A 17,883-nucleotide genomic window follows, 5' to 3' on the forward strand; every position below is an offset into this window, starting at 1 on the left:
GGATACATAAAAAAAAACGTGGATAGCTTCATAAAAGATATATTTTTATCTCGGTAAAATGATTAATAAGAAAAAAAAAATTAAAAATGAAAGACAGGACTGATCATGATAAATTGGTAAAAGTGATGGACTTTAACTTACACGATATAGGACGAAAATGAAAAGCAATCGACTTTACGTTAAATTAGAAATTTCTTCTTCTTCGTCGTTTTATAGAAACTAATCCATTTTGGTCCGGTGATTTTTCGATTTAAAGCGTAAAACGGAAATACCTCAAATTTAAACTACCCCAATGTAATGATGTGTAGTTCTCCTAATTCAAAGTATTTGATTTCTCTTTCACCCGAAGAGTGGAAACAAGAGGAAGAGAAGTTTCGTTCATTTCGTTTAAATCGTTTAAAACGTTTTTTACAAAAATTGAGAAAAGGACGAAGAAAATGTACAAATAAAGAGAGAAGAAAAAAGAATTAATTGAAGTTAAGAAGAAATATCTTTAGTATAAAAAATACTTTAGTTGAGGGGTGGGAGGAAATGTTTAAATCGAATTCTTTAAACCTTTTAGTGATTTATTCATTGTCACGTTTATCAGAAATCAAACGAGCTTTTACACATCTCGAAATACGATCGAATAAATACGTCAGTAATCTAACTAATTTTTAATTTTCAATTAATATTCATGTATTTTTTATTTACAAAAGATATCGTGAAAAAAACGGTTTAAATGCAATAAGTCGTTCGTAAAAATTTGACCTCACTTATCTTGATTTATAGGTTAACGTGAGTGAAACGTAATTTAGTTAATTTCAAAAAATGTATTCAAATGATCACGAAAAATAAATTTTCCACCATATGAAAATACTTTGAGATTGTTATTATTATATGTATTTATGTATGTTATATTTGTATACGCATGTATAATATATGTAAATACAAAAATGTAGGATTTATTAAAACGATGATAATCATGATAATATCGAGCGTTTATTTTCGAACAGATGGTGCGCGATATCAAAAGAATATTTAAAAATAACACAGAAATATTGAGTAACGCTGGTGGTAAACCACCAGGAATGGTTGAGCTGTTGTATATAGTAATGGACAAACAAATGCAATATATGCGTATAATATACGTGTTATGTACCGATCCTGCATGATGGTGTCTCTCACATCAGATACGATTATTTAAACAAATTTATAATTCAATGAGAAACATTAACAGCCCTCTTTATATGCAAGCAAGCTATATGTTATATCGAAAATAAATTAGGTAAATATGAAACCGATAAAAAAATTGAAGTATTACTATGGATTTTGGCAAATGTTATCAATTTTTATCTTTATATTTATATTTTTTTTATCGAAGCTAATATATTTATTACGATTACTTAAAAAATGGAATAAGTACACTTAAGTACTTATATTTTATATTATAAGTACTTAGGTGTATATTATAGTTATATATAATATATAATAATAATATATAATAATAAATAATACAATTATAATATTTTAGTATAAATAATAAGTAATATATAATATATAATATAATATATTATTTATTATATATATAACTATATAAAATAATATATAGTTTATATTAGTTTATATTATAATATATAATATATTATATATTATAAGTATTTATATTAAATTTACATTTTTTTATTTATACTACTTGTATAAAAGAGTAAAAAAGTAATACGAAATCGTTCGATAAAAATTCAAATGAAATTTTTTCTTATATATATTTTGTATATATATCCTTTGAAAATATATTATATATACATGGAACTTATAGCGTACGATCAGCAAGATGGGTAAATTATTGAGTCGTTTCACTGTCCGTCTGGTTGGCTACGTTGAAATAATTATTAGCATACGAATATATATCGGTATACTTATATGATTGTATTCTACTATTCTGTAGGGTATAAAGTGTTCAGTTCTTGACATATCGAATAAATTATTACATTATATATATGCAGTTACATATATGTATATATATATATATATCTATATATATAATACGTATCGTTCGAGCAAGTTGATATATGGTTGATTTAGATAAAATCTTCTCGGTATTCGAGTAATTAATTGATATAGTACGCGAATCGTAATAACGTTCAATTAGCATCGTTTGCATATAAGTTTTTGATATACTAATGGATCAAACTGAATGGCGTTGGTACCTGTACGCATATCGAATAAGGTTAAATAGGAGAGAGAAATAGAGAGAGAGGGAGAAAGAGAGAGAATGATATTTCGAGATGTTAGCGAGTTCTGAAACTATCGTAGGGATAATTCTATACACACACACATCCACTTACACGACTCGGTATACACGAATAAACTATGTTTCATGCAAATATTCATCATCTATGCAACGGTCAATATCGAGTAATAATCCCTTTGAAATTCTATATTAAAGTTGATTTCAGAAAATTTATTTGACAAATATTCCTTTTGACGTATTTTACTTATTTTTCTTTTTAGTTTATTTTTCTTTGATGTAAAATTTTTTTATTCTTGTAAGTTTTATTCAAATAAAATTGATCGATATTTATTTATAATATATTCTCTTGTAGACTTAGTCTTGTATATCTAACAGAATAATAGAATCAAATTGTTCCCCAGTGTATTTTAAGAATTGTTAAGAATTCATTTTATTCTATAACATTGGTACAATGTATTTCATTGTAATTTCTACAATCGAGGATCTTCCGGTTTGAGATCCATTAAGTAATTCAATGAGACGTGTGTACCTTCATCGTATTCATCCAATGGGTAGACTCTCATTTTGTATTCACATAGCGTGGCTTCGTTTTCATTCTATCTGTCTTCTAAACGATTCATCGTGAAAATTGTTTTCTTCCATTAGCTTAATGGAAAAGTTACGACGAACTATTTTTTCAGAATAGTACATTAAGTCATCGAATTTATTGATAGTCTATTGTATATATATATGTATATATAGTACTTAAACATATGCAATCAAATTTAATTGTTTTTATTAATATTTTTTTATTTTGTGTTTCAGGTAAGTTTACCATAATACTTGCTTTAAGTGAAAGGATAGGACTAAGTACATGTAAGTAAATCGTATAATTGTTTTATCAGAACATACAAACACATGATAATTTTTTAAATAATATTTTTTTCTTTTTTAAATGAATAAGATAAAAAAATAAATTTTACACAGATATTTACCTGTTGTTGGTATAATGTTATCAACATATAGTAGAATTCTGCAATACCATCTGAAGGTACTCGTTCTGCAATTAATTTTTGAAAAGAACTACCTTATCATCAGTAGGATATTATTTCCAACGATAGTTGTTCATTCCACGTCGATAAGTTTAAGATATAACGATCTTACATGATTGACACAAATTCATCATATATATAATAATTTTTTATCTACCATTTAAATTTGATGAGATGAAAATACATTCTCGCGAATTGTATTTGTATTTTTATCGGGTGGGATATGTTTCCGTTGAGTAGTGTACTCTTAAGCTTGCGATGCCATCTGTAACGAATAAACGTAAGCCCTTTCACAAAGCACTTGAATTATTGATCCACTTGTTATATAGTTATATCACTGAAGGCACACCAATTAAGATAGAACATCCGTAGTATTTGCATACATACATTAGTAAAATATATCCAACGTGAGTTAGTAGTTGCTTGGGGGAAACACAACAAACGTGTGGGTACTTTCGTATGAATTTTTCATTAAGAGCTCGGTTTTACTGGTTTTACACGAACCGTGACACTTTAAACGCTCTTGACTATAAATCTTATGCTTAAGATTTTAAAGATATATTTAGCTTCGCTATAAAAATGCACTATTTCTTTTGATTATCCATCCAATTTAAAAAAAAAATATTAAAGAAATAAAAAAAATAAAATAAAATAAAAATAAAGCCCAAGGAAGAGAAAGAGAGAGAGATAGTAAAGCTCATTCCCAGTGCGGCCTGACCCGATTTATGTTGAGCTTGCCGACTTCATATGACGAGAAAGGAATTTTGCTGACGTAATACTAACACACGCGAACTTTGCATCGACCAATCGAACTACGAACATTTTCCTCATTATGTATAATTGAAAATGTACATGTTTGTGTGTGCTCTTCGGTACTTTTCTGTTTTAATACAACCGCAAAATTCCAATTTCGATTGTAGTGCATTTCATATTGGGATGAAATTTTTCCTTTTGTATTTTATCGAATGTCGTTCCTCGCGTTTCAAATTTTCTGGCTTATGAGAAATCGACCATAAGGATTTTCACCATCTACTTACAATGGTTTTACACCTGCTATCTTTATGGGCATTTTACTGAACCTTATATCTTTCTTTTTAGATGATCAATGATCTTTTTATTAATGCGTTGTTCAATGTTGAACTACTTCTTCCTTTTCTACATTTAAAGTATTTCGAACTATTTAGAATATTGAAGTTAATTACACGAATTAAGCGTTTATTCGTAGTTTTCAATTTATTCGTCAAACAATGCAAGAAACTTTCTCAGTTTATCAACGTTCGTTGTCCAACAGTTAGAGTTCTCTAAGCCAAAATAGTTTTGACTTCGATTTCTCCAGCTTATCGTTTATGGCATGTTCCTTAAAGTAAATTAGCTCATACAATCTAAGTAATTAGTTTAACGTAATTACCTTTTAAGCTATGTTAACCATATTGTTTCTTTCAATAAACTGATTAACCAACAACAATTCTCTCTTAACCTTATTCAAACATTAGTTTGAGATATAAAGAAGAAGAGGGGAAAAAATAGACATCGTGTATCGTAACAAAATAAATTTATTTATTAAATCCAACAAAAATGGTTACGTTAAAAAATCGTACGATGCTTGATTAAAAAAGCAAAACGTACAAAGGTACTTAGTTTTCAATTCTTAAAAAATTAAATTTCTATGCTGCATTAAAACGTAGCTTCATCAGAGAGAGTTCACCATTTCTTCGATGGGGCAGGATAAGAGTATCCACCAGCGTCTCCTCCGATCGATCCACTACCACTGCTAGAGGAGTATTCATGACCGATGCTGACATCTACTCCGGAACTGAGTCCACTGGACAAGCTTGATCCAAAATCGGAGTAACCACCTGAGAATCCGGCGGAAAGTCCACTAGAATATCCACCGGAAAATCCACCGGTAGAACCCAAGGAATAGGATGGACCAACCGAAATAGGAACTGGCTGGATAACTGGAACAGGAATGGGTTGAGGTACACGGACTTCGACTGGTTGAGGTACTGGTACAGGATAAGGACGATCGATTTTAATAGGAACGTGACGAGTAACGGGAACTGGAACTGGATGAGGTACTGGTACTGGGTAAGGACGATCAACCTTAACTGGAACAGGATGAAGTACGGGTACGGTTCTTGTAACTTCAACTGGCACCGGATGTGGTACTGGTACTGGAACCTGGACTTCACGATGAACGGTGACACCGGTGATACGTTCGGCTCTAGCTCCTAGGAATCCGCCTCCTACGTTTCCTCCGCTTAATGATAATCCAGAATTAAATCCAGAACTAAGCCCAGAACTGAATCCAGAGCTAAGTCCAGAACCATATCCGTAACCAAACTCAGAACTTATACCAGAAGAATATAAACCAGATTTCAATCCACCAGAACTGTATGCACCTAAACCAAGACCACTGGAGTAACCAGAATCACCTAGAAGAGTACCACGTTTGTCGTGTTTCTTCTCGGCTAAAACAGCCGTGGCTAACAGACAGATCTGTAATAATTAAAGAATTAAAACATATTATTATATTTAATTATTATTATAATATTTATAAATCGATTTTTTCTATGTAAAATAGAATTAATTTTCGTACGTACAAGTAAGATTTTCATTGTTGTTACTCTTGCGTTGTGTCCACTTGAGTGTGTCATCCTTCAGTCGACTCGCGCTTTTTATATGCCTGACTGACCAGATGGCAATGCGTTACCAGGAGAAAGAGGATTTTACTTTCACTGGAGCAACCACACGCCCTATACCGAGTATACGATAGCTGCTGCTTCTCTTGATTTTGGTTCACACTGCTCCATCTCATTCTTACCAAAATAATACGTAACACCGGCTAATGTAAAGGTGCGCAAAATTCAAAGGAAACTGGTTCAATTTCGTGACATAAAAAGTATACGTAATACTTTAGTGTAAGATGGATCGATGATTTACGACTATAAACGGTAAATCGTAAATCTTCACCTTTTTCGCATTATTTTTTTTTTTTTGGTAAGAATTGACGAACTAATAATTCCCTATTATTTCCTTGCCTTGTTAAAACACTTATTTTCAAAATGTTAATTTTTTTAGTGAAAATAGATTTAATAAATGACTAGAAATATTTTATACTTAATTATTTATTAAATATTCTAGAATTTTATTCAATTTCTAATAAACATTTGAATTTCTCTATCTATAGTGATGAAATATTTGTAAATCGTTAATAACGTAAGACAGGTGATCACCTTTCACAATTCACGATTCTATCTCGAACGTATCTTCCAATTTGGAGCCCCTCCCAATTTTTTCTTGGAAATGTACAGAACAGGAAAAAGTGTGTGTTTGTGTTCTTCTCTCTCTCGTCCCTTCACTTTCATGCAGCCCTGTTGTGTCATAGCAAGGAAACGACGAATGAGATGAGAGTTGAGAACAAAATGAGAAAGAAACGGAAGAAAGAACAAAGATAAAGATATACACACTTATGTATCTGCTAAATTAAATCGGGCCATTTACATAATTCGTCTTATTTCTTTTTTTATTTTCTTCTTCTTCTTCTTCTCCTTCTTGTTTTTTGTCCGTGAAACTAGAAATCGTTCGATCGAATGATTTAATCAGGTTCCCATCGTATTCATGATATAACGAGACACGCGAAATCGTGAAGGAACGTTATCGTACGTCGAGTTATTTATCGCTACGTTTTCACGAATTTCGAAAGTATTTTACCTACATCGTAGAAAGCCGGCCGTTTTTGAAATACTTAGCGAGATCGTCTGAAACGTAAAGAAAAAACGACGAAATAAAAGAGATTTTTCTTCAATTCGATCAGAGCGATGAATTAAAAGAAAAAAAAAAGAGTTAAGAACGTTTAATCTCGATAATATTTGAGTTCCTCTTCCGTCTAAAGTTAAATATCCAATTTGTTGTGTTAGTCTCTATTTACCATTTAAGGGCTTTTACTTGACTAAGGAGTCAATATCCCAAGAGAGTTCTTCCTCTATCTTTATTTCTTTCTTCTTCACGACATAACAATCTTACGACGTTTCTTTTTATTTTTCTTGCTTGCTGCACAGGTACACGAGACACATTCTGAGCTATTAAGTAAATAATACGCAGTTACATGTACGATTTAGTAGAAAAATACATTTTTTCGAAATAGTTCATATTATTCCTTTTAAGATCTTCTTTCTTCCTTTTATTCCTCTTTTTCATTTTCCCTTCCTACCTTCATTTTTCAAGTTCTTTTCGTTTGAAGTAAAGAATCGAAAAACCCTTTTTAACAAAAAAAAAAAAAAAAACAAACCTTACATGCTGTGCAAGTTTCTCGCGATAACCATCTCAACCTTTTCTTCTTCTTGGATTTTTTTTCTTTTTTTAAAGTTGTAGAAGGTCCCAAGGAAAAACACGCGTGTATATTCGCCCAACATACGAGATTCACCGGAATTTCACTTCCCAAAACGATTTATATTCACCGTGTATAACGTATCCGCGAAGGTACGTTTTATTTAAATTACTCTCAATGCTTTCTGAAAAACGTGTCGCAATTTAGTTTCGCTATTTCTCGACTCACCAAGTATAATAGTAGTAGTAGAAGTAGTAGTAGTAGTAGTAGTAGATACGAAGGGTGAGAATCATGTGCATCTCTCGAAAGCTTTTCCTCTTTTCTTTTTTTCATAAAAAAAGGAACGGATTATGTTTTAAGAAGTGAGTTAGAAGATGAAAAAGAAAAGCAAAAAAGAAAATCAAAGAAATTGTCCGTGTCTCTTGTAATGGAATATAGCGTACAATAAAACATTAGATATCCTTCCACTTATTTTCCCTATACGAGGAAAATCTTCAACCACAAAAGATGAATCGATTGATCCTCTCTCTCTTTTTCTTTCTCTCTCTTTCACGTTTTCCTGTGAAAAAAGGTACGAACATTTCTAAGAAATACTAAGTTGAAATACGATAGCAATAAAATAGGGCGGGGGAGGGATGAATCGAAACGTTTATATTTATTGCTACCTAATCTTACTTTCCTGTGAATCTTTTTCATGATTTCTTACGGGAATCATCCGCAAAATTTTACGATCTCGATCAGACGTGTCGATATTTTTATCGATTTATTTTGTATCGTTGCAAATCTTTTTCCTATCACGTTTTTTTCACAAATGTATTTTTTATCTTTTTCTTTTAGATTATTTTCTTTTTATTTTTTCCTTTGAAAAGGGGCAAAAAAATATTAATCAAAAATGTCATGAGGGTGGTGGGGGAGTTCACATCTTTCGAGAAACCTAATATTAACCAATTACTTGCCAATGGCCTATTTTTTAGGACGCATTCTTAAATTCTTTTTTTTTTTAATAATTTCAATTTCAGAATGAAATATATTCGTTAAAATCATCTGATCGTACCTTGTGAAAATAATAAAAATTATTTTATTATTTATTTTTATATATAATTTCGCGCTTCATGAAAATAATAAAAAGTTTTAAAATTGTATTTTAAATTAATTATTAATGATATAAAATAATTTTTATACAAACAATTGTTGCAAAAATAGTTCTATTTTGTTAGTGTGAATATAGTAATATAGTTATACAGTTAATTTACTTTCTTTTTTTTTTGCATTTTCGTATTTTGGTGAGTTATGGATTAAAATGGATCATCTTCGTATAATCGAATAAATAAAAAAATTATTTTTAAAATCTAGAGACGGATTATTGGAAGTTTTTTTTCACGAAGTTAAGGGATTATGAGAAAAAAAGAAAAAAAAGGATCGAAGGATCGAATTTTCGTTGAAACGCTTTTACCCCGATCGAGAATCTGTCTCTTGAAGATTCGATTTAGTGAGTCATGGTATGATGGTAGCACGATGTACCATTGCTGTTACTGTTACTCTCTTCGAACTTGATTTTTCTCACTCGCACGCGTCCGATACATTGCATTTATCGAACGAGAGAGAAAGAGAGAGAGAGAGAGTATAAACAAGGTCGTATTTGGAAATCGAGATGATGCACTTCTGCAAAATTCTTCAATTGTATTTTATGGATTTTATATATTTGTATTTGTCTATCTTTCTAGTAAAAATCCAATTTCTGGCAAAATGGAGAACTTACCTTTTATTCTTTTTTTTTTGAAAATGTATATAAATATTTTTGGAAAAGAAAAAGAGAGAGAGAGAGAATCTTTAAAGAACTTGAAAGATAAAAATTATTACAAAATCGCTGCACTTGACATCTCATATTGAATAAGTTCTATATATATATAAATGCACTCATGCATACAAATGTGGTTGGACGACAAATGACTTCTTTCAAATGGTATTTTTTAATTGTCAATCTGTTCTTGTATCATTCGAATACTCTACATTATTTTCATTACATTTATTTTTCTTACTATATGTTATTGTTAATTTAACAAAACTGAAATTATAATTTTATCGAGAAAAAAAATTCGCATATATTTTTCGATGACATTTCTTTGTGTGAACTTTGTATCTTGTAAATTCTATTTTTTTTTCTTCGTTACGTTTAATTATTTAATTATTCTTATTATACCTTCATTAAGTCAACTTAATAATAAATATAATTACTTATATTTATTTTTAATTATATATTTATTTTTATATAAATTATAAATATATATAAATATTTATTTATATAAAAATACAATAAAATTATATAATTATATTTATTAAATTTATTATATATATATTTATTATATTATTACTATTTATGTTTATTAATTATATGCTATTAATTATATTTATTATATTTATTATTAAGTTGACTTAATGAAGTTAAAATTACGATTATTCCTTTGTGTCTCGTAAATTCTTCTCTCTCTTTTTGGTTTTGTTCGTTACATTTATTTTTTTAATTATTTTTATTATACCTATCGTTGACTTAATGAAGTTGAAATTACGATTATATTATATATATTATAAAACGAATTGATGTATTTTCCTCGTTAACATTTTTTACCTTCTTTTTCTTTTTACCTTTCCAATGTTTCTCTTTATTTTCATTACATTTATTTTTTTTTTGACTCTTTCTTTTATTTAATATTATCATTGATTTAATTAAATCTTTAATTACGTATTGTATGAAAAGAATTCGTATATCATTTTCGAGATAACTAACATATTTATTTTGCGTAACTCTTTAAAAATACCATTTTTTATTATGCAACTCTTTGATGTTAGTTAAACCGGAAATGGTTGATGCATCACCGTTGATCTCGTTTCGTTCGGTTCAATATGAATCAACAACAAAAGAAAAAAAAGGAAAAGCAAAAAAAGATATAATTGTACAGACGAATATGTAGTTTCTACATTTACCATCGATTCGATATAAAAGTAAAAGGCGTGGAAACGGCGTTATTTAACCAGACCAGTTTTACAAATCGAATTCCTTCTTTTATTCTTCTCTCTTTTTTTTTTTCCTTTCATACATATTATTTGTTCGTTCCCTTTTTATTTTTCTGTTCGAATAGTATATGGGTATGGACCATGGGAGAAAGAAAGTACGGAGGGAAATCATCGTGAGTCTGAGTGAAAATTTGATGTTGTAAGTAATATTTTATCGATTCGTTTGAAGTAAATTATCAATTATTAAATCGATTTGAATTTGTTTCATTTCTATCGAATAAGGAAGTATAAAATAAGTGAGAAATTGAAAATAATGATTTAATCGTGCAGTTAATTATTGAAGAATTTTTAATAATTTTTAATAATAAATTATTCCTTGTCTATGCAAGTACAAGAAATTTTACGATTATTTCAACGAAAATTAATTCTTAATTAATTTAAATTTATTTTATTTATATAAAGAAAAATAATTATCAGTCTAGAAAAATATTTAAACAATGGACAGTATTAGATTGAATCTTGCAAATCGTGCAATTAATTATTGGAGAATTTTTAATAATAAATTATTCTTTGTCTATACAAGTAAAAGTAATTTTACGATTATTTCAACGAAAATTAATTCCTAATTAATTTAAATTTATTTTATTTATATAAAGAAAAATAATTATCTGTCTCGAAAAATAAAAAAATAAAAATGAACAATATTAGATTGATTCCTGCAATTAAATTATTGAAACTTCCGAGAAAGGATAATGAAATATGCACTTGTAATATTTGTAAAAGTAACTTTGCGAAAATTAGATGTTAACTAATCTTGACTGGAATGTTTTGAACGAGCATTGATTATTTAATCGATTCGAATAGAATCATTTATCTCATGATCGGAATGAAAAATAAAGTGAGAAAACAAATGAAAAAATTAATAATTATAACTTGGAATCTTATAATTGAATTATTAAACTACTGTAAAAGGATAACAATTGTTTTTGTTTCGTGTATTTCGTAAAAGTAACTTTTGAGAAAATTTAATATTAGATAATCTTTATTCGATCGTTCGAACGAAAATCAATTATTTAATAAATTCATTTAATTTCTATCTAAGAAAAAAAAAGAAAGTAATCTATCTCTCTCGATTAAAATAAGGAAATAAAAAAAAAGAGAGAAAGAATTGGAACACTTTAGGGGGTTTTCTTTTTTTTTTATCTATGCGATTAAATTATTTAAGTACTTAAAAAAGGATAATGGATTATGTTTCAAATTAAATTATTCGAAACGTGAATTAATTATCAATCGATCGAATTTTGCTTTCTACCCGTGTAAAGAAAAAAAAAAAAAAAAGAAAAGTATCATCTATCTTACGATCAGTATACAAAATAAAGAAAGTGATAAAAATAATGAAAAAAAGAACAAAAAATTCAAGAAGCGAGTAGGAGGAGGTGGTAGTGATGGGTTGACCTATACGATTAAATTATCGGTGTCCTGAGAAAGGATAATGGATTGTCCTTCGTTGTACCTTGTGAAAGTAGCTTTGCGTAACTGGGCATATCGTTGTGGACAATGTGTTCAACGATTTTTGCTCCTCTCAATCTTTCTCTTGCTCACTCTCTCTTTAGATTTTCACTTTCTTTCTTATTTTTTTTTTGTTTCTTGTTTTTTTTGTCCCTTTTTTTCGAAAGACCTCAGTAGGGTGGTGTTTCCAAGAGTGGTACTGTGTGTGAGCTTATAAATTTTTGCCAATGCCTTCACATTTTCTTTAAAGGAAGATATATAAGGGTGGGGGTGTGGAGTGGGGGGAAGACTGGAGAACAAAGGTCAACGTTCAGAGTATATTCGAGTTTCACGAGCGTGAAACGATATTAAACGGTGATTTACGAATTCTATGGATTTCCGAGTATATATGGTAGATGTGTAATGGCAAGAAATAAGAAAGAAAATTAATGGGGAGTAGCACACCAGATGTTCGATCAAATAAAAATCTTCCTCTTCTCATTTCTCAGCAAGAAACCTTCTATTCGTTCGTATTTCCTATTTCAAATCGTACTTTTAAACTGGACATTTTTACCACACATCCATTTTTCTAAATCCTACCTGTTCCTTTTTTTACGTTCGATAACACAGTAGGGATCGATAGAGACGTAAGCAATATAATGGCGTTTATATAAATCATAGAAATTGTTAGTTCAACTTTACAAACTCACGTAATTGAACGTTTCATCCTGATAATAAATACACGTTTATTTCGATCATCAAAAGTCTTTTTTTAAAACAATACAATTTTATTATCTATCGATTGTTTAGAAATCAATCAGAAAAAGTATAGAAAATTATTTAATTCTAATTTATTATTTATTAAATTATTTTTATAAAGGGCTTGAATCAGAAAAAATTAAGTAAATATCTTTGTTGTGATTGCATTTAAAATTTACGATCAGGTATGGTAAATAAGATGTTTAAGTTTAAGAATTTATATAATTTTAATAAGAATATGAGCATAAATTCAAATTATTCAATATTAGAAGGTAAACGTTTAGTTTCTCAATCTTTATCGTAGGAGGTTTTAATATTTTTAATCTTCTTGTATTATATTTAATTATATTGAAAGTTTCCAATAAATTAATTTTATTAAATATCAGAAGTTAATTGGATTTTGATTTATAAATAATTTTATATTTATTATTTTATTTATTAAAATAGCTGCTGAGTTAAATCGTATACCTTTTGATTTTATTTAAGGAAAATCTGAATTAGTTTTAGGTTTTAATGTTGAATATATAAAAGTTAGTTTTACTTTTATTTTTTTTTTTAGCTGAATATATAATAATTTTAATTATAGGAATTTTATTTACTATAATATTTTTTAGTTGTTTATTAATTTTAATTAATGTAATTTATGTATTAATTTTTAGAATTTTGATAATTTTAATTTGTGATAGATTACCTCGTCTTCGTTATGATAATCTAATATATTTTTGTTGTTATTATATTTTATCAATTTCTATACAAATTTTATTGTTGATTATATTTTTTTAAATTTTATGTTTAAAATAATTTAAATTTATTCAAAATTAATTAATAATAAATTACAATTATAATTAACTTTAAGTAAATTTAAATTATTATGGCAGAATAAGTGCAGTAAATTTAAAATTTAATAATATTTATATAAGATAATTATATTTATAATCGTATTTAAAATATATGTAACAGTAACAAAAGATTAAAACTTTTTAATAGTATTATAGTACAAGTTCTAGAAGATGTTTAATAGAAAAGTGGGTTGCCTCTTACCCACATAAAACGAAAAGTATGAAAAGACGAATATATATACTGTTATTTACTTTTCTTTTTCAACTTTTATTATTCGCAATGGTTAGTATCTTTGAAACGTTCTACTATATAAGAGATTGTACGCGTTAAACCCGAAAGATAGAAGATAAAATATTGGTGGTAAGAAGAAGAATGTGCTAGCTCGTTTCCTCGTAGTTCGTAAAATGTATCTTTTAATCGTCTGAAATTTGTTTTCTCGGACAATTAAGCTCGTTGTTGGACATTCCTTTTGAGAAATAAGCTCTCATGTATATATATATATTCAACAGCAAGACTCGTACTCTTAACTTTTACTCTTTTTTTCTTTCTTTCTTTCTTATTCTTCTTATTTCTTTTCTCATAAGAGAGCTACGGAAAGTAAACGTTCGTTTTAAATTGGCCCAATGCTTTTTCATTTTAAGAATCGCGACAATTCACAGTGGTTTTATACTACTACTAGCACTACTATTACTTACTTCGTGTTATTCACCATTAAATTTTACTCTTTCTTAATCGGTTTCAACGAGACGAAAAGTAAAGGAAAATATCGTATCCCATTAAAATATAATATCAATTTTTTTTTCTTAATGAAAACTAATCACTTATCATAAATTTGAGTCGTCATCTTTACGATAACATATTTATCTTGTAGATAATTTGAAAAAAAAAACAGTTTTCATCTCGGTAATTATTTGTTATATTTTCTCTTTTTAACTATCAAAAGTTAAATATACATTTTAACTCTTAACGAAATTTATATCGATTTCGCAATCATAAACTTGTCGAACTGTTTGTGGTTATCGTACTCGTACTCATCGAAGGTAATTGAAAATGATCGAAAGGTTGAAAGATTGTAGTAATGTTAGTGATAGTGATGGTGGTGGTGGTGGTGGTGGTGGTGGTAGTCGGTGGGGTCAGATATTCGACAGTGTAGAAATGTGTTCACGAGGGTAGACGAATTTGACATACGAGGGGTACGTGGATATTGTACTAAATGGTTATTGATATTAATGACATACCGGTTGAACCGACACGGTAATGAGTACCTTCCGAATGGCAAATTACATTTAACCGTAATCATAGTTGTAAATCGTCGTAATCATATCTTCAAACCTTTTCGTTTTTTTTTAATTTTATTAGAAGAAAATTATTACATCACGTTCTACTTTCTTTTACGTTAATCAAGTTATTCAAGGTTTTATGTTTTTCTTCTATAATTAAAAATTTTATTCAATAACAGTTAGACCGTTTCTTTCCGATTCTACTTTGATTGTTATAACATTACGTAACGATGATATTTAATAAAAAAAAAAAATAAATAATATAGCTAAACTCATTTATTATTTAACTTCAACGAATTCGACGAATACGAACAACCAATCGTTCTACTTTAGAAGTACTTTCTTTTTTTTTATTTGTTTGAGTCAAAGTTTTTCGTATAATTTGAAGAAAAGAACGACTTGAGAAATATCTTTATGGTAATTGGTAAATAATATATATATATATATATATATATATATATATATATATATATATATATATATATGTCTACCTATATCTATTTGTGTTAAAATATTTATGACTTACATTTTAAACCTTCATTAGGTAACGGATAGTGTAAATCTAGCGTTGATAGACGATCATCATTCTATTCGAATGTAATTATATCGTAGAAAACAATCAAATTCATCATATATGCCACGAATGACGTAATTTGACAATTTCATATTAGTAATTCAAATATGTGCACATGTAAAAGGTGAAGAAAGTCTCGCGCTAATGATAGAGCGTTTTCATCGTTGAAAATGTTATAAAATTCATACGTTTGACATCATTTTTCGACGAACCAATCGAATAAATTTACATAATAAATAAGCGAAATTTAACTTGTATTAATTATACGAGATTATTGACTAATAACGAAACCCTTGATACGAATCTCGTTTAATTTATTAACTATTTACTCAGATTTTTTTTTTTGTAATAATAACGATCGATAAAAAGAGAGCATTACAAGCTGATATAAAAGATTATCAATTTTTTAATACTTCTCCTTGTTAATTTAAATATTTTTAGGAAATTGATATTAAAATACGTATACATATAATATGCATATACAAAACGCATTTAGAGATACTCAATAATGTAAACACACAATCGTAAATTATTTATATGTACATTTATGGATAAGTTTACAAACGATATGTTTATTTGTGTTAAAATTGTTTTGTCTATATTTCCTTTAACGTGGTTATACGCCTAGGAGCGTAATAGCTTTCAGATACCCAACATCGTAAAACAAGAAATAATAATATTAAAGAGAATCTAATAATAGAAACGTTTATGATACGAGCAGTGTTACCTAAAAACCATAAATACTATTTAAATGGCACAGTATTTATTATTATTTTATTGATTAATTTCTTTATTTGATGTTTACTACCAAGCATCAAATTATTTGATTAAAAAGTTATAAATGAAAATCAAACGTTGAAAAGTAAATTGATACAAGTGCATCACATAATATCATTGATATTAAATAAAATACGATTTCGTGTATAAATATATACCATTGGTAAAACGAATGTTATCCCAATAACTAATATTTCAAGAGATACTTTCTTTTTTAGTTTGCTTATTTAAATTTTTTCGCAGACCAATTTAATGAAACAAAAAATTTAACAGAAAATAATCAAACGCCAGGAAAACACACGTTCGCCTAAAAGTTTAACTTTACTCTAGGATTCCTAGTTCTTTACTCTTTTGAGTTAGAATCATATATATATATAGGTATATATGCACATAGAAACGATTTCATGTGTAAATATATACTTACACTATACATACATACATGTATACGCAAGAGCAACACGAAGTTTGTTTGTTTTTTTTTTTATCTTGTTCATCCAAATATAAGCTTATAGATCGATTCAAAGGGAAATTCTCGTACGAATCTCGAGGATTCGTCTAACTTTCATAAAATTATGCTCCTTGACGAAACATCCTCGTTCAATTTTGTTCAAATTAACACTGATCGATCGTGTTTGAAAGTGAAGGGAAAATAGAAAATAAGATAACTCGTTTTACATTTAACCTATAAACAATAATGTCACTTGGAGCAACTATCACTGGTAGGAAACACGAATATTCACCGTCCAGAAAACCGATCGTTCCTTCTATCGAACGAGGAGAAGAACCCATTAAATTCGATGAAAATCCCAAACGACTTTCTGACGAATCCCAGGACGATCGTACAGATCGGCACGCGTTTGCAAAATCCAGGCCAAGTTCTGCCAATACTTGCACATCTGATACCGATGGTTCGTATTTATTTACTATTCACTTCCTCTCAAATAATTCTTACCAGATTTTTCTTTTTTTTTTCTTTTACCCCTTTTAAATCTACAGAATTTCTTTCAATTGAATCGGTTATATATATACAGTGGGTGCAGAAAGTATTCGTACACAGATCAGTTTGAAATAAAATGTTTTGAAATTGTAGTTTATTAACTAATTTGTTGTAATACGAATACTTTCTACACCAACTGTATTTATATATATATGTATATTTGTAAATACATATTTAAATATAACTTTTTGAACAAATTTGTTAAACATGTGTACAAAATATTTGATACGATTTTAATCTTCTATAATAATATAATATGTAATTTTTAAATTATAAATTTTTTTATCAGTGTTTTATCGTCGCTACATTAATTGTTCTTCGTGACTTAAGTTTGTCTTTAAAAATATAAAATATAACTAATCTAAATAAGAACTATGTGTGTGCGTGGATAGCATTAATTAAAATATTTTCTAAATTGGAAATATTTTAACAAAATAAAAATCAACAAATTATGAAATCCTTATTGCGTTCGATTAACATTTTGTTTATTTTACAAATTGACAAAATTTTGTAACACCGTCCAATTAGTATAATATGTACTTTCCACGTAATATGATTTTTA

The 17,883-nt window shown here is 28.1% G+C and overlaps 1 protein-coding gene across 1 annotated transcript; it reads right to left on the reverse strand.

Moving 5' to 3' along the window:
* Positions 1-3,042: 3,042 nt before the first annotated feature.
* LOC107063616 (uncharacterized) lies at positions 3,043-5,772 on the reverse strand (the record flags this gene model as incomplete). The annotated part of the gene is made up of 1 exon (XM_089176394.1): positions 3,043-5,772. A coding segment is annotated over one exon (807 nt), but the record flags the coding sequence as incomplete, so codon positions are not given.
* Between the last annotated feature and the right edge of the window lie 12,111 nt (positions 5,773-17,883).

The sequence above is a fragment of the Polistes dominula genome, unplaced genomic scaffold (assembly GCF_049000335.1).
Source record: "Polistes dominula isolate Pdom_NZ unplaced genomic scaffold, Pdom_raw_medaka contig_25, whole genome shotgun sequence".
Classification (NCBI taxonomy): domain Eukaryota; kingdom Metazoa; phylum Arthropoda; class Insecta; order Hymenoptera; family Vespidae; genus Polistes; species Polistes dominula.